This window comes from Acomys minous (genome assembly GCF_964271855.1).
Source record: "Acomys minous genome assembly, chromosome: 10".
NCBI lineage: Eukaryota > Metazoa > Chordata > Mammalia > Rodentia > Muridae > Acomys > Acomys minous.
Window position 1 is genome coordinate 101,105,982 of NC_140491.1, and position 18,022 is coordinate 101,124,003.

The 18,022-nt window shown below is 39.5% G+C and overlaps 1 protein-coding gene and 1 pseudogene across 2 annotated transcripts in view; both read right to left on the reverse strand.

Moving 5' to 3' along the window:
* Positions 1-3,407: 3,407 nt before the first annotated feature.
* The window catches only part of TTC21B (tetratricopeptide repeat domain 21B), a 75,934-nt gene continuing 61,319 nt past the window's right edge, over positions 3,408-18,022 (reverse strand). Inside the window, exons 26-29 of the mRNA XM_084798176.1 lie at positions 12,560-12,784; positions 8,736-8,856; positions 5,284-5,351; positions 3,408-3,911 (exon numbers count right to left, since the gene is read on the reverse strand). Coding sequence (XP_084654302.1) covers positions 3,834-3,911; positions 5,284-5,351; positions 8,736-8,856; positions 12,560-12,784 — 492 coding nt within the window. The 3' untranslated portion in view covers positions 3,408-3,833. The remainder of the gene's footprint in view (positions 3,912-5,283; positions 5,352-8,735; positions 8,857-12,559; positions 12,785-18,022) is intronic.
* On the reverse strand, positions 13,863-17,983 carry LOC311606768 (DNA-directed RNA polymerase II subunit GRINL1A-like; annotated as a pseudogene). Its single transcript has one exon. The product of its transcript is annotated as a DNA-directed RNA polymerase II subunit GRINL1A-like (transcript).

Sequence of the window (18,022 nt, forward strand, 5' to 3'; positions counted from 1 at the left end):
GTCCTCATGCCATTTCCTGGAAGTCTCTTCTCTACCTTCTCACTCCGGATCTCTGGCAATCACAGGGAATTAGGATACATTTTAAACAATTAGAAAAATTTGAGTTGAGAACTGAGTGTCAGGGCTGGAGAAATGGCTCAGAGGTTAAGAGGCTGCTCTTCCAAAGTTCCTCAGTTCAATTCCCAGCAGCCATCTATAATGAGATTGGGTGCCTTCTTCTGGCAGGCAGGCACACATGCAGGCAGAACATTGTGTACATAATAAATAAACAAATCATTTTTAAAAAGAGAATTGAACATCAGTTTTTTTTTCCTACTCATCTTTGCCAAGATCTTTAAGCAGTGAAAAGGAAATTTGTAAAGTTTGCCCTCTAAAAGTTAAATTTTAAATGTCCCATTTATGTATTTGTTTATTATGTTTCTTTCTTAAACATATACATTCATATTATTACACATGAATATAATAAATTACATACAGCAAGAAGAACTATGAGACAATCAGGAATTATATAAATGTTACATTCATAGTGATTTGGCTATTCGTATTTGGCAAACTTGAAGAAAACATCTTTCCTATCTTGTTGGATCTAAATTTCTGAATGAAAATGAGTATCTATCATATCTCATCTCTATTAACTTAAAACATCTATCTTGATCTAAAATCATCTTAACCCCTAACCAACTAAGCTTAATTGTAAAAGTAAACTATCTGGTCTTCAACCCCATCAGGGACTTGAGAAGGAATAAAATTAATTACCTGAGTGAACTGGAAGTGCAGGTTAGCAGCTTCCAAAATGAAGAAATGACTGAAACAGTTTACTGCCTGAACAGTCACCCAATACTCTCTATAACTTTGGAGCATCATCTTCAGCCTTCTGGCCCAATATATTTGACAGACACTATTTGCAAGGCAGGAACTATTGATTCCTGTGCTTACCCTGTCTTGGCCGAGTTTGGCTGCCTGCATCTAAGATTATTTTTTAATACATTGGTATAGAATTTTGTATATTGATACAAAATAAGTGTAATTCTGATACACTGGTATGGAATTCAAATTCAAATTATTCTTCACATAATATATATATATATATATATATATATTCTACTCTACTCTGAGGTATTATACCCATCCAACTCAATTATAATATAAGGTTTACTTCCAATACCTTAAAAGTGGTACTGCACCAACCAAGGACAATACATGCAGTCATCATCAAACCTCTACCCAGATCTAGCCAAGGGACAGAACATTCTCCACAGTTAAGTGGAGACTGGAGACTGACTTTCACACGAACTCTGGTGCCCCATATTTGGCCATGTCCCCTTGATGGAGAGGCCCGATGGCACACAGAGGAAGGATAGCAGACTACCAAGAAGAGACTTGATACCCTAGTATCATATTCAGGGGGAGGAGGTCCCCTCAGCCACCGTCATAGGGAAGGGGAATGGTGTGAAAGCAGGAGGGAGGGAGGAATGGGAGGATGCATGGGATGGCATAGCAAATGAAATGTAATATGTATGATTTCACTTTTCAAAAAAAGACAAAAAAAAAAAGTGGTGCTGTACCCTATTTAGGATAATTAAGTAATAGAAGCTAATTGTTAGTTGAACAAATCATGGTTATATCAAATACTAGTCTAATTTTATTACAAGAATATATATATATATATATATATATATATATATATATATAAAGTCTAACAGATATATATGATTCTATAGATATGTAAGGTAAAATAGTTAAATAAGGTCTTCAAAAGCCTCAGAGATCTAGAAAATATGGCATTTAAAGATGTTTTTATTATTCTAAAGATTCTTTGACAAGACAACTCCTGGCAACACCCAGGCTACCTCAAAGATAATGATGAGCATTAAAGAACCTCCTTATGGAGATGGCTTCAAATGTGTCAAACCGGCCACTGGACAAAATGTCGTTTCTGCCAGAGACAGAATTCTGCCTAACCTAAATGTCCCATTTTTAATGTAAAATGTTTATTATAGTTAACTTTCATTATGGCAAAGAAAAAATTATGCTGTTAACGATGGTGTGTTATATAGTTGTAACCGCATGGGCTGATGAGCTCCAAACATCACATATTTCTGATTTAGAGATGTCACAACAATCAACTCAGTGAAGAAAAAAAAAAAAACAAACCCAAAACAAACAAACAAAGAAACAAAAAACCCTGGGGCAGTTAATGCTGTAGAGCTTAAATAGGGTGGTAGGAGCTTGGAGAGGAGGGTGGGGACTTTAAACTGAGCCTGGATATGAGTGGCTTTTCTAAAGTGATAACAAAAATCCTCAATGGGAGGAGTACACCACCCAAGGCACTGTAAACCTCAATTCCATTCTCAGTGATGGCCGCACCTCCTCAGGGTTTCACAGTGTTCCCAAACAGCAATACTAACTGGGGACACCATGCTCAAATACATGAGCCTGTGGTGCAGACATTTCTCATTCAAATCACCACATGCACATGTTCATCCTGTTATGGAAGGAACAGGCAGGGTTTGGAAGCTGGGGGTGCAGGGGTGGGGTGGGGGAGGTGCAGCATAGCTAATTAGGAGGAAGAATAAGTGTGTCTCTCTTAGCAGTTGTTAATTGCCTACAGCTCTTCACCTAGGGATTGGACAGCTTGGAGTCTTTAGAACAGGAAGAATACATTTTCCTAAGCTTGTGATGAACAAATGCAGTAAGAAATGCAAAAGTGTTTTTTATTAGATATGAAATAGTTCCTAAACGTTAATATCAGAGTTTTATGAAATGCTATAAATGCAATTTTAGTGAAGACTGATTAGAATTTTATAGCACATAATTGGAAATAAAAGGACACTAAAATCATGGAGATGTGACTCCCAAAGTAATCTAGTTTAAAGAAAAACAAATTATTAAAAATATTTTATTGCAAGTGAAAATAAAACTGAAGATGGTTTTATTTTTAACAAACTTAAGAAGATGCTGTAAAACACTGAAAAGAATGCAAAGGAGGCAGCTTGTTAGGATTAGGGTAATTTGGTGTGAAAAAGTCTGAGGCCCAATGTTGAAGAGTGCCATGTGCCAGGGCATCCACCGCCCACTTTATGCTTTGAAAGCAATTTTCACCTTTCTTCACCAGACCAGGGTCTGGGATATGTTAGACTCAGTCTGTGGCTTCTGATTGGATAATGCTGAACCTATGTAAACGGGTTTCAGAAAAATGACCCTTTCTTAAGATCACAGTTGCTTTGAGGAAGAAGCACAGACATGATGAAGAGAGCCAAAATACATTTTTATACTTTTCCAGGAAAGATTTTCTAATAAATGTCATTTCCTTCAATATTATCACCTAACTGCAGAGTACCCTGTGAGCTTACCTTTATTTTTACAAAACAACATATCTTTTGAATTCTAAGAAAAATGTAAACCAGCCATTTACAAAATCTTTATTAAAATATACATTTAAAATATTTATTCTTTTTTTCATAAATTACATGAGATTATATCATAAACTGTAATAAAAATGAACAGATAACAGTAGACTTTAAATAAGATTGCTAAAAAAATCTAATAGTCTTCAGAAAAGATCACCAAGACTTTAACAAAAACATCCTCTGGTGGAAGTGCTAGCCTTAATCATGATTGCGCCTAGTGGAAGAGAGAAAGATCAGATCTCAGCCAGCACTCCATCAGTGACATCGCAGACCACGGTTTGTCCATGGACAGCAGCAGCCTCTGCTGGAGAAGGCGGGACATGCTTCTGTGACGCTGTCAGCTGGAGTGCCTGCTGCCCGGCTGCAAAGGCAGGGCGATCCCTGTCATCTCTCTGCTGGACACTTCAGTTAAAACAATCATTTTCAAGGTCTTAAAGAGGCACGGGCCTTATCGAGTATATCCTTTCTGATTTTGGGGTAAGTTGGATGTGCTTTAAGAACCTGGGAAAACAAAACCAAAACAACTTGTAATAAACTGTTGAGAACAAGGGAGCTATGACTCTTAATATAAATGGGAACTGTGGTCAAGAGTTCCCTATATTAACATTGTAACTATCATACTTTTCAAAGGTGAGAATCTTAGCTGTAAAGTAGTGACTCATTTAGACAGGCAGATAAGAACGTCAGAATATGGAACCACAAATGGAAACATCCCATATAAGCTTCCTTAACAGATGATACAGAAGGCAACTTATAATACTGTAACTTAGGTACCTGTTGTGTCTGATACACTCTGGGAGAGTGATACTAACTGGGAACATACATCAGATTTATCTTGGCTGATTTTGGAATGTTCCAATTCCCAGGAATACAAGTCTAAGAGTGAAGAGCTATTCATTTAAGAAGACCGAACTAACTCTACAAGAGATTCTAACGCATAAGCCTTCTCTGTGCTCACCCTTATCTTAGTGAGAAGCACTACCTGATGGGATTAAGCAACCAACAGCAATCCCCTAGCCAGGTGTTTATACCATAATGTTGGTACATAACTATCTGCGATAAGGGCCATGAAAAACTGTAAGGGACTCATTCTCAAACTACTGCCTGGCTTGGCGGACTACTGGAACATGACAGACACGAAGAGCTGTAGAATTCTAGAAGAAACTTAACTATGTCATTTTAATTTCAGGGTTTTAATGAGATGAAATGCAGAAATACTTTCTAAATTATGGCGTATATTCTATAACTTACAAATCAAAAGTCTCTAATTTAGATTTATTCTATTTAGATATATAGAATTTAGATATTTTCACAAAAAGTTCCACTTAAAAAATATGACCTCTGACATCAAATGTGTCCCTGGTGGCTGCAGAGGCCAGAAAAGGGTGATGGGGGAGCCCCTGGAACAGGGGTTACAGATGATTCAGATCTGCACACTGTTGTTGGCAACCACTCCAGGGTCCTCTGCAGAAGCACTGGATGCTCCCAACTGCTGAACCATCTCTCCAGGCCTTCAAATACCTTCCAAGTTGGGTTTTGTTTAACATCTTTTCCCTACCAGCCTATGTCTTTAAATTAACACAAACATTTTTTTTTACCATTGTAACCCTAATTTTAAATAAAAAACAATCCTTGTTTTAAATAAATTTATTTTCTTATTTTTAACTAAATACTGATAATTTTTTCATAATTTATTTAATAAACTACTTAGCTAAAAACTGCATCTTTTATTTCTTTCTATTCAATGACATCTTGGGAGTAAAAGAAAATTGTGTATCTGTACTTTTGGTTATGAGCCTTAGACTTTAGGAGCTGAGACATCTTTCCAACCTCTGTCTGTACTATTTTAAGAAATTGTAATTTAAGTATTTACCTGGTGACATACGTCAATTGCATCCACATATCGTTTTGCTTTTAAGTAATTAAATGCCAATTTGTATCCTGTTAAGACAAAAAAATATGATACAGTGGTACATGTTTTTTCTTCCTCTTTTGTTGACTTATTAGAGAAGCCTTAAGGGAGGCTGTTGGCCAAACTAGTACAGAAAAAAGTGACATGACAATAGACAGCAAAGTGAAATTAAGAGAACAAACAGAAAAGAACAGAGTTTAAAAGGACCACAGTGGATAACTGGTTGGTGTCAGAACTGCTAGTCCACAAGTGTGGTTTCTTTAACTTACTAAACAGGTCTCCCTGATTTCAGGTTACAATAAAAACTCACAAGGCAGAAAACAACATACCCAATGGTAAGACATGTAAGAAACCAAACCACTTGCTGAGTAGACAGCAAATCAGAGAGCAGCATAGGTGGGTAGATTACTCATCAGATGTCTAAATCAATGAATAGCAAGATTGTCACAATTATGCATATAGAATTCTTCTAGTGCATGTCATTCTTCTAGTGCTGACAATTAGAAGTTTTAAGACAATTAAAATGCCCATTGCTCTCCTATAAGACTACTCCAAGACTAAGAAAAGATTACAATCTTTCCACCTCCTCTTCCACAATGAACTCCAAGTTTTGGGAGGAGAAGGTGTAGTGTAGATGCCCAATTTAGAGCTGAGCATTTTTATGCTCTTATTCTCTGAACCTTGGCCACCTTGTGGTTTTCTATGTTAATCACCATCTATTGCAAACAGAAGCTTCTCTGATGATGGTTCAAATGTGCACTAATCTATGGGGATAACAATAAGTCATCCATTAGGAGTCAGTTTAGTACTTGCCCATTTAACAGAACAATACTAATACATCCTCCTCTAGGGCCTATGTAATGTCTAACCACAGGTTCTTGGCCCAACAATGGTGCCAAGTATGGGTTTTACCTCATGGAACAAGAATTAAATCCAAATATGATGTGGGTGGTTACTCCTGGCCATTTGTGCCAGCCACTACCACACCAGCTGAAATGTCTTGCCAGGCAAGTCATTATTGTGTCTCCCAGGTCTCACAGCTGGGTAAAATTGGTAACTTTTCTCATCAAACTACTGAAACCTTTCAAATGTGTAATTTTGAGTTTCTGGCTTGCTGATTAACTTTGAAACCATAAGGACACTATCTGTATTTTTGGTTTTCAGTTTCCTTAACTGTTAGGGAAACAATTCTTACCTCTTACAGTATAATTATATTTATATTTGTTTTTATTTGTGTCTATGAGTGATTTGTTTGCATATACAGACACACAGACACACAGACACACACACATAGAGACACAGAGACACACAGACACACACACACACACACACCACTTGTAGAGACCAGAAGAGGAAGTCAGATTCCCTGGACCTGGATTTACAGATGGCTGTGAACCATCATGTGGGTACTGGGAGTGGAGCATTGGTCCTCTGGAAGTGCAGCCAGTGCTCTTAACTGCTGAGCCATCTCTCCAGTCCCTCTTACTACAATTTTAATGTTCAAAATAGTAGTCTTATTATGATATGTTTTTAAAAACTTTGGAGTACCATATATAAAATAGTAATTTTCCTGGTTAAAAAAACTCATATTTAAATCATAACTTTACTGTTGGAAGTCAATAAGGTCATCTTGAACAAAACAAAGTAAAGCAATAAAGGGCTAGGGAGCACAAGGAACATGGACAGTACAGGACAGGCACACCACATCTGTCCAAAGCATACACACTCAAATACAGGGCGAGCAGTAGAAAAGGAGAAAGTGAAGCAAGAAGTCTAGTGACTGCCATGCAACCTAAGTGGAGGTGTAAGTAGGTTCTTCCCTCACTGGCTCTCAGTTCCCAGTGTTCTTCTATTTTAAAGTGTTTCTCATTTAAAATGTGTTCTTGGGCATATTTATACAAGGACTATAACTATATATATATGATACATATTATTGGCATATCTATCTTGGTGCCATTTGCAATGACAGCATCTTATTCAGAATTCTATGGAAACAGTATGGGGATTTTAAAGGGTTTCTTGACAGGTGAAAGTGAAATACACTGTTAATTTGGCCAGCCAGATTGGAGTAGTGGATATAGTGACAAGCTTAAGGGAGAAACTAAATAATTGAAAATGTCAGAGAAACACCTATGAAATGAACACTGGGAGAGCTGCCAAGATCATTTGTAGACTACAATAAAATACGGGAAAAGCTGGTGAGTTGGAGTCTCTGTGTTTTCTGAAGCTTTCCAAGGAACAGAATATGTAAATAACTTTGAAACATATTACTCTGAAGGACTAAATTGTCAAAATTATTTACATTTTATGGGTATTTAAGAAATTTCCGTTTTACAAGATGACTATTTCATATGATGTATAATTCCTGGGAATGATATAACAATTATAAGTACCTTTACTTTGTCCAATCTAGTAATTTAATATATCCTAAAGAAGCACAAGTCAGGGGCCAGGCTGCACATGTGACAGTGATTATAAGGAGTACTGACTGACTGCAATCAAACATTGTGACACAGCTGCTAAAGACTGGTGTTGTCTTAGGCTACGTTCATAGCATGGAATGGCCTAACCTAATAAAAACATCAACGCCTGTATGCTCACAGTGAGGCAAGCCATATTTACAAACATATTCACATGCAGTGAAATAGTTCAGGAGGGACACAGCAAACAAAGTAATTTTTCATGTGCTGCGGCCATGGACACACTCCGTCTTTATCTCAACTATAAAAATCTTGCCAATGTTCAAAGGGAGAGTTTAGGCCATTTTTAGCAGTTTTGTGGGACAGTGCCAAGTAGGGGAAGATCATAGTTCTCTCTAGAACAGCAGGAAGTACCTGAGGGTCACCTCAGGAGGAAGTGTCCATGGAAGGGCCTTCCTCTCACTGCTCCAGGGAATCAGACTCAGCTCAGTGGGAGGAGCTCCATCCCCAGGAGGCTGAGGTTAGTCACTATTTATGCCACCCAACTGTTCAGACACTGGAGATTAACAATCCCCACGTAAGAGTCTGCACACACAACTGATGAGGGTTTTAGGAGAAATGCAGCCCTTTGTAACACCCCAACAACTGTACTTGAGTGCTAAAGGCTTTAGAAGACCCACAGCAAAAGAAACTTAGGTGATGATGTAATGGAACACTTGCATAATTTCTTTGAAAGCGGGACACTTTTTTCAAATAGCAGAGTGAAGGGAGAAGAAAAGGCAGAATAAGTCTAGTTTCCAGACTGAAGACAAGCTGGATCTTCAGGAAATTATATAGAACTATTTACAGGTAATCGAGTCATTACGAATTTAAAACATCCATAGTGGAAGGTGGCATTTAGTATATATATTATCCTAAAATGCATTTCAAAGAAGATTTAAAAATAATATACTATTTCTTGTTAACACACTGGGCCCAGTTTGCCAAACTCACCCACTGCAGGATTTGTCTGGTTACTGTGTTTCCATGCCATCTCATAGTTGAAGGCCGCATCTGTATAAGCTTGCTCTTTCTCCATAATGTATCCCATATATTCATAAGCTTTGCAGCAGGACTTAGGGGCAATGGAAGACATGAATAGATTAAACTCCATACCAATACAATCTTATGGGATGTGCACAACATGGACACCAGTTATATTAACCCATCTAAATGGTGTTAATGGTTTTCAAATCTGAGAATTCCATCAAAGTATGTGCAGGATGCAATAGATGATTCTTATACCAAAAGCCAGCTCATAACCATCAGAAGTAGAACTCCTTTTCACAGAACAAGAAATACACATAAGAGTATGCATATTTTACTCATATACAGGTAGGTACCTGTTATATTGTTACTAATTTAAACACATAGGTTTAGGAGTATAATGAACCCAATAGACACATGATTTTCCTTTAAAAATCAACACTGACTTGTTTCCTGCCCTATACTTACACTTCCATACTACCAAGAAAAATATCCTCAGATACTACATAATTTTAATCATATATATAATCATATATATAACATATATGCCAGAATGCTTTTCTAAAACATAAAGACTTCATTTAACATAACCCACACAGAAAGTACCAATTCTTAGTCACTCATCTGCTCAGACATTAGGCGTATTTCAATTTGTTAAAATATAATTTATTTTTAAGAATTTGTTAGACTGAGAATCCAATCCACATCATATCATAGCTTGTGAGTGATTTGAAATAGCTCGAGTTGGTTTTGATCTAGAGAATTTCTCTTCTGCCTCTATTATCTTAAATAAAAGTAGTATAAAGAATCTTAACAACAGCATTTCTCTTCACATGGATTTAGTTGAACACATCTTTGTGTTGTTTCTATAATATAGTCTGATACCATTGATATTTCCTGCTTTTTGCATTGGTTTTTAATCTTCCTAATGCTATAACCCTTTGATATAATTCCTCATCTTATGGTGAACCCCCGATCATAAAATTATTTTCATTGCTATTCATAACCACAATTTTGCTACTGTTATGAATGATGTAAATGCCCGATCTGCTGGGTATCTGATATGTGACCCCTGTGAAAGTGTCATTTGATCCCCAAAGAATCACAAGCCACAGGTTGAGAACCACTGTGTTAGAGACTCAGTATGAATGTTTTTTATATGCCAACAGAATGTATTATAACATTTTTCCTTATTCTAAGATATTTGATCACTATTTTCACTACAATCAGTTTTCATTAAAACACAGACAAAAATGTGAGCCTGGGAAAGCCCCTATTTACCACTCGGATGCCCCATAGCTCAGCACAGTACAGTCTTAAATGTTTAGATTTTATTTTTTTATTTCAAATGATTGAAAATATAGTGTACTGTTGTACTCATCTTGATACTGTGTAGTTTTTCATCCTAGCTCCATCTCTGTCATAGACATTTTGTAATATTCTGTCCATTCATAAACTCACCAATATTGAAAAACAGTGATACTTATCATTGCTTATTAATTACCTGGAAACATCTCTACATTGAGAAGTCTTATCAAAGATTCGGCTACTTAACAGTACAGTTTATACAGAAAACCCAGGACAGGCGTTGGATTTCCCATTGTCTGACAGAGACAGCCAGCTTATTAGCACACTGCAGTGTTGACTGATTCTGGGTTTTGTTTTTGTTGTTGTTGTTGTTGTAATTTTACGCAGTCATCTGTTTGACATATTGGACAGGTTTTAATCTCGTGCAGTTCTCATTCCTTTTGGTACTTGGTGTCCCAATTCTAACTGTTGCGCTGTCTTCAGTGTGGCTCCTGAGTGCCTGGCATGATGCTTACCAACACTGAAAGCTTTCCTGCCATCTGGTATGATACGATGCCCTAGTGTTCTTTTATGCTTTCTTGGTCAAATATCAGTGGTTTTCATTTTAAGATTATGTAATTCAAGGTTCCTAGGCTTTGATTCCTGAGTCTCCAGCTTTCAAATCGGCATCCCAAAGCAATAGGGCTGGATGGAGATTCTGCAGGGGCAAGCACACTCAGTCACACCAGGCGCTGCCTTCTGGTCAGGGCTGACCGGAGCTGGGATTCTATCCACGTCAAAGCCTTACTTCCTACTCACTTAATCTCAGACCAGGCGCACTGTGTTCATCTATACAGAAGCTTACATTTTAAAGCCTATCAGTGAGGATTCCGGTTTTGGGGCCAATATAAGATAAAATTAATGAAACTGGTCTTGTAAAAGTAACTTTTATTCTCCTGGCTCAATTATTGTCTTGGAGGTTTACTGCCTCCTTCTGCGAACCTAGACCTAGTCGTGGAAGCTTCTAGCCTCTGTACAATCTAACCTAGTTAGGCCTAGAACGTTTTCAGCCTCTGAGACTTACTGCTTAATAAGCTCACCCTTTCTTGTTGTCACTGAGCTCTGGGCTGGCTGCTTCAACTCAGCTGTTCTGGCTCAAACTCTTCTCCCAGCTGACTTAGTTAATCTAGCTTCTCTTGGCCCGAATTGCTCTGCTTGGCTTCAAACTAACTCAGCACTCTGCTCTAATATTCTGGCTCCTCATTTTCTGGCTCATTCCATCTTCACCTGAGTTCTTTCTCTGCAACCCATCTCTCTATTACTGTCCTGGTAAAACTGCCTCCTCTTTCTGTAAAATTGCCCCTTAAGTAGCTTCCCTTTCCTCTCTCATCTTGTGAGAGTTGGGGGTATCCTATTCTGTCAAGTCTTCTCTGATTTATCACCTTTTCTGCCACTCAATTAGACATCACTTTCAAACATGGGCGCTTCCTTCTACAAACTAACTTTACCTTTGTTTGGGATTAAAGGCATGTATCACCACACCTAGATCTAAGCTTTTCTTCACCTGATACTTGCTCTATACCAGGCTGGCCTTGAATTCTGATCTGTTTGCCTCTGTCTCCTCGATTAAAGGCGTGTTTGTATCCAGCTGGATCACAGACCTAGAAGATCTTTGAATGTGATCTCTTGCCAGCTGGATCACAAAGACCTAGAAAGTCTTTGGATGTGAATTAACAATGCATAGTCTACCAATTGATAAGGGTCGTGCATTTTAGGTTTTTAATGCCTAAGAAATTATCTTACTACTACTACTAGGTAATCGTAACTCCTCATTAAAAAGTAAATAACTCATTTAAATATGCTTAAAGAGAATAAAAAAACATTTACTGTAATTAACATTTTTAGCTAATTGGTATAAAGCTGTGTATATAAGTAGCTTAAACTTTCTAAGTTAAATAGAATTGTTTCTCAGCAAATACTAATTCACACGTAAACTTTAAAAAAGTTATAAGATATCTTATTTCTGTGTCTGAACAGCAGATTATAAGTAGAAAGGGCTTACTTAGTATAGAGTTGAAGAATTGCTCTTATACCTGAAAATAAGGACTTTTATTAAATTGAATTAGAAATGACATATAGCTGCAGTAACTTTATCATGAACACGTCCTAAAGGGAGGGACAGACAGCCACAATGAATATCCTGCAAATTCTCACTAGTTCTGGGGTGAGATGGGTAATCATGGCGAAAGCTTGGTATTCCTAAAGCATTTTCTGTAAGCGGGGCATCTCCAGCTAAAACTTGAAGCTACATAAATCTGTCTTTCCTTTACCTTCAAGGGAACACAGCTTCTTCTTTTTGAAATCATTAATGTTCATTTCCTGATTATAGTTGGAATAAACATTTAAAATTCAAGACACAAAGGAAAAACATCAGAAAACGGACCCAGGGCTGTACTACAGGAAGCTTATGCAACACAGTTAACTATTGTTTTTTAGTCACTTACCCGGTTATGGCACAGGCAACGCTTCAGTAATTCTTCTGCCATGTCATATTTTGCTGACTGAATATAAATATCAGCAAGCAGCAGCCAGCTCTTCTCCAGATCCTCGGCTTCGATGGGATTCCAAGTCATCTTGGCAATGCGCTTCAGCTGGTTTCTGGCTTTTGGCGTCTGCTTCAAGATCATATAAGCTGTTGCCATTCCCAAGAGAGCCGGGATATGATCCTTCTGTGGAGAAACCAAACTTCAGACCACAAGACGCACCACGCGGGAAGCAGCAAGCACTCACCCGTGCCTTCCCTCCAGCTCCGTGCTGGGTAAATGTGACTATTACTGTTTAATACAGCAAGTAATCCCAAGCCATGGCGAGGAAATCAGTAAATGGGTGTGAATTCACAAACTATGCGGACACTAAAGCACAGTTCCAGCACTTAGTGCAACTTAATTTGTAGTGAGAGTGACTGGCTGATTTGATTTTGTCCAGAAACAGAAAGAATGAAATCTGACTTACTGTAACGGTTCCTGAGCAGTTTTTCTTTCAGATTTAAAGTTTTGCCTCCTTGGTTCTTTTCAACTGGCAAACAGGAGGGACATATTCACCTCCAAATTCACCCTACTGCTATTGCTCCTCACTTTTCTTTAAAACAAAACAAAACAAAAGCCAAGAAACACTTTTTCTCAGTGAAGTTCGGCCTATGAAATGCCCCTTCGTCACTTGCACAGTCCATGGAATGGACTCATGGTTTGAAGCAGACATTTAGACGTAAAGCCTGCAGTCTCCTGATATGGTCTATGCAGCACAATATTCCCTTCGACAGAGGTAAAGCCCCCAAATCAGTCTTCTGTAAAGCTAAGCAGTTAGTTAGAACTGGCATATGATGGAAACCACAGGAATGTATCCAGAAAGTAGACTTAAGCAACAGTGTACAAGTCCCCAACTAAGCTTGGCAGAGGGATCATGATAGTTTCCGGAGGAGGGTCTCAGCTTAATGTCTTGAATTAGAAATGTGGCAAGAAACTGCAATGTTGTGGCTATAACAATGGTTGTCTGGAAGGCTACAGATTTGAGCAACTAATGGCAAATATCCAAAATGGAACATGAAAAGATCATCCGTTTGTGCCTGTGTTGGAAGTCAGTATAAAGTGTCCTTCCCTCATCTCTTTTGATTAATTTTGGTTGAAAGCCTATTTTATTAGATAGATATTAAAATGGCTACACCAGCTTGCTTCTTATGCCCGTTTGCTTGGAATACCTTTTTCTAGCCTTTTACCCTTAGGTAATGTATATCCTTTTGGTTGAGATATGTTTCTTTCTTTCTTTTTTCTTTTCTTTTCTTTCTTTTTTTTTTTTTGTGCTCTGATTGGTATTTTATTTCTCCTTTACAAGTTCCACATAATAGACAAAGGGCTTTTTTGGTAACATTGTTATCTTTGCTGGAAATGATCATATAATCTTTTTAAACAACACAAATGTGTACATACATGAGACTGAGGTTTCTGCAACCTATAAACACCTCTTTGGGTTTAAAATGGAAAAAAAAAAGCAGTATACTGACAATTCAACTGTAACTCTTAGAAAAACGCCAGTTTCCTTACCACACCTAAGTGTTCAGTACAGGGACCTATCATCCAGGACAGCAAGGAGCTCAAGACACCGGAAGCTAAGAGTAGCTCACAAACCAGCGCAGATCCTCCCCTACCCAGCACCTCTTCAAAGGGCTCCATATCCTCATTTCAGGAAGACAGCTGTCACCCCAGGACAGGAGCAGCAAATATACCCTTCTGTACCATTTCTGAGTGTCTTACACAGCACTTCACACATCCAGCACCTCAGGAACTCCATGCACCCATGCCTCCCATGCTTTAGTCTGTTCCCTTCATCTCAGGAGAGGGACCCAGGTCTTCCTAATTCACTGTGGGTGCCTGGGGTAACAAAGTATTTCGCCAGAAGGGATGTAAGCAATGCTATTTGATAAGAGTAAGAATAAGGAAAAAGCAGTTAGCGTAAAGAAAAAGTGTGCTCTAGCACACTAAACTATCAGACCAATGCACAACATACTGCCAAACTGTAATACAATATAGTCAAACACAATGTTCAAATATTCAACTGTTCAAGCACATGAAGATCATCTTCTCAATGACAAACCAGGTTCTTATTCTGTAGCTACTTTTGTGTAACTTTAAAACACGCTGTCCCTCAGCAAAGTCTGACACTGATCTTGATGCTTGTTAGGAAGTTTGACAGGGGACAGTAACAGCTCAACAGTCAGCTTTGGAGGTCTCCCCACGCTCGCTCATCTTCAGCATTCATTTAAACTGGGCATCATCTTCATCCCTCACTTCTCGGTCTCTCCCTGAAGACGCCCCTTCTGGATTGTAGCTCTGCATTTTAATATTCAGTCTCTCGGCTAATTTCTGTGCTGCGAGCTTTGCCTGCATCTCCTTGTAACTCTGCTTCTGCTCTTTCTGCAGGGCCAGCGACTCTTCTATAGAGAGCAGCTGTGCAGGCAGGTGGTGGAGCGGAAGGAGGCGCGCTGCTGTGATGTCATCAAGATGCTGCCTGGCCTTGCGTTGCCACTCTTCTGAGGAGGCAGGAGACTCACCCCTCTGACAATGACTTGGTGAGTGACTGTTGTGTGGGTAACACATTGGTCTTAAACTTATGAGGAGGGGGCACTGGGTTTCTGGCTCGCATTTCTTGCACTTCCATGTAATGCGGCTTCTTAGGAGTCTCGCTCTGGAACCCTGGAAGGTCGTCAGCGCTGGTGTTTTCTTCTGAGGGTTCAGTCTGGTCTGAGATTGTGATCTTTTGCAATTTAGTGATAAATAGACTGTCAATGCTGCTGGAAAGTATCTTCTGCTTGACTTGAAATGGCGCTGGGCAAGATGTTGGTTCATTTCAGACGAGAGTGCCCTGGCTCTGCTGCTGGGAGCTGGGCCTGTGCTCACTGGACAGGCAGCCTCCAAAGTCTCCTCATTGCCTCCGTGAGTGAGACGTGCAGGTCCCGAGGTTTCTGAGGTTGCTTTAGAGGATTTAATATCTACAGAGGAACATTCAGGAACTAATGACGAAGTATCAAGCATCAGGTCAGAATTCTGGGCTTTGTCTATGTCCGTATCAACTTTTTGCCTTAGCTTACAGTCTACACTAACAGGGTTAAACAGCTCACTTCTCCCTCCAACCTCTTCACATTCTGCAATGGCAGCTTTCAGTTTGGCGATGATGTCTGAGATCTTTTTATCGTTGCTAAGCAATTTGCAAATGAATTTATTCGTTGCGCAAAAGTCTCTCCTGGCGCCTCAACCTCTCCCGCAGCTCTGCTGAACTCTGGTGCCCCAAGTCCTCGGGAGCTGGGGCCTCGAAGCCGTGGGGCAGCAAGCACATTGTGCACGGGCTGTGGCTGGCACGGCGGGCAGGGTTCCTCAGTGGCGACTCAGGCACGTGAGCAGGAGTCGCCATTTTCCTGGAAGAGCACGGCTTCTTTGAGCCGAACTGAGTCGAGATGTGTTTCCTGAATGCAGACGAATGTTGGTTCTTGTTTATGCATCCATATAGTTAGTCTGTGCCTTTTTATCAGAGAATTGAGACCACTGATGTTGAGAGATATTAATGACCAGTGACTGCTAAGTCCCTTAATTTTTTTATGTTGGTTACAGTAGAGAGTTTGTCTGGTTGTGTTTTTGCGATGATGTAGTTATCTATTTCCTGTGTAGTTTTGGTTGTAACTTGTCTCTTTGGGGTGGAGTTTTCCTTCTAGTAACTTCTGTAGGACTGGATTTGTGGATAGGTACTGTTTGAATTTGTTTTTGTCATGGAGTATATTGTTTTCTCCATCAATGGTTATTGAAAGTTTTGCTGAGTATAGTAGTCTGGACTGGCATTTTAGGGTTTGCAGGGCCTCTGCCCAGGCCCTTCTGGATTTTATGGTCTCTGCTGAGAAGTTGGGTGTAATTCTGAAAGGTTTGCCATTATATGTGACTTGGCCTTTTTCCTTTGTAGCTTTTAGTATTTTTTATTTGTTTTGTACATTTGGTGTTTTGATTATTATGTGGCGGGAGGATTTTCTTTTCTGGTCTATTTGGTGTTCTGTAGACCTCTTGTATGCTTATAGATATCTCCTTCTTTAAATTGGGGAAATTTTCATTGTTGACTTTGTTGAAAATGTTTTCTGGGCCTTGGAGCCAGGCTTGTTCTCTTTCCTCAATTCCTATTATCCTCAGATTTCGTCTTTTCATGTTTCCTTGATTTCCTTGGATGTTCTGTGTCAGGAATTATTCAGGTTTAACATTTTCTTTGATGGTTGCATCAAATTCTACAATTGTATCTTCTACCACCAAAATTCCTTTCTTCATCTCTTGAATTCTGTTAGAGAAGCTTACCTCTGCATTTCTTGCTTTCTTCTGTAAGTTCTCTTGTTCCCAGCTTGCTTTTGTCTTTGCTTTTATCATTGTTTCCATTTTCTTCAGATTGTGAACTGTTTTATTAATTTCCTTCATCTGATTGATTGTATTTTCCTAAATTTCTTCCAGTGATTTCTTCATTTCCTCTCTATGGGCCTCTTTAATGTCCTCAATCTCTTTGGCTGGATCTTCCTGCATTTGCCTATGGATTCTATTAGTTTCCTCCATTATCATCTTCATTACAAAGGATCTAAGTTTATTTTCTTGTGCTTCATTTGTGTTTGAGTTCTCAGGGTTGAATTCTTTGGGATAGCTGGGATCTGGGGATGCCACATTGGTTTGGTTTTTGATGTTTGTTTTTTTACACTGGCCTTTACTCATTTTGCTGTCTCTTATGTTGGGAGGTAGGTTCTGGTGTCCTTCACTGGTCAGTAAGAGCACTTTGTTGGTGAGTGTCTATAGGTTGAGAACCTTCACCTGTGGGATCAGGGAACCCTTCCCTGGATCAGGCAGGTGACTGGTTTCAGCTCCAGGGGACTTGCTCCACACCCTGGGCTCCACACTGGGTTAGCAGAGGCTGGTGCTGGTGCTCTGCAACCCAAGGATCGGTTCGAGGTAGTGTAGGCATCCTGCCTTTGGCTGGGCTTTGAAAACCCTGTCCTTGGGCACTGGGACTTGGGGGCCTAGGCTCAGTCCTGCCTGAGAGAGCAAATACTGCCTTCTGGCTCATGGAGGTTGGCCAGGGTTTCACCCGATCCCTTCAGGCTGGTTCATTTCTGCCCAAGTGTGTGGGAACAGTCCGCTGGGGTGGCTGGCTTAGTTTCTGTCTAATCCATCCAGGCTGTGCCACCTTAGATCAGTCAACCAGAGAGTCCGGTTATGGAGCTGTAGCTGGAGAACGTGTGCACAGCCGCCTGGGCCCCCGTGTGGGCTGTGGGTCCCTCTGTGGACTGGAGGGATGATCTGAGGTCAGATCTATTCTAGATCCACACTCTCAGCACCCGTTGGCCAGCAGCCACTGAAGCTGTTTCTCTGTAGCCCACAGATCTGTCTTAGAGGGAGAGA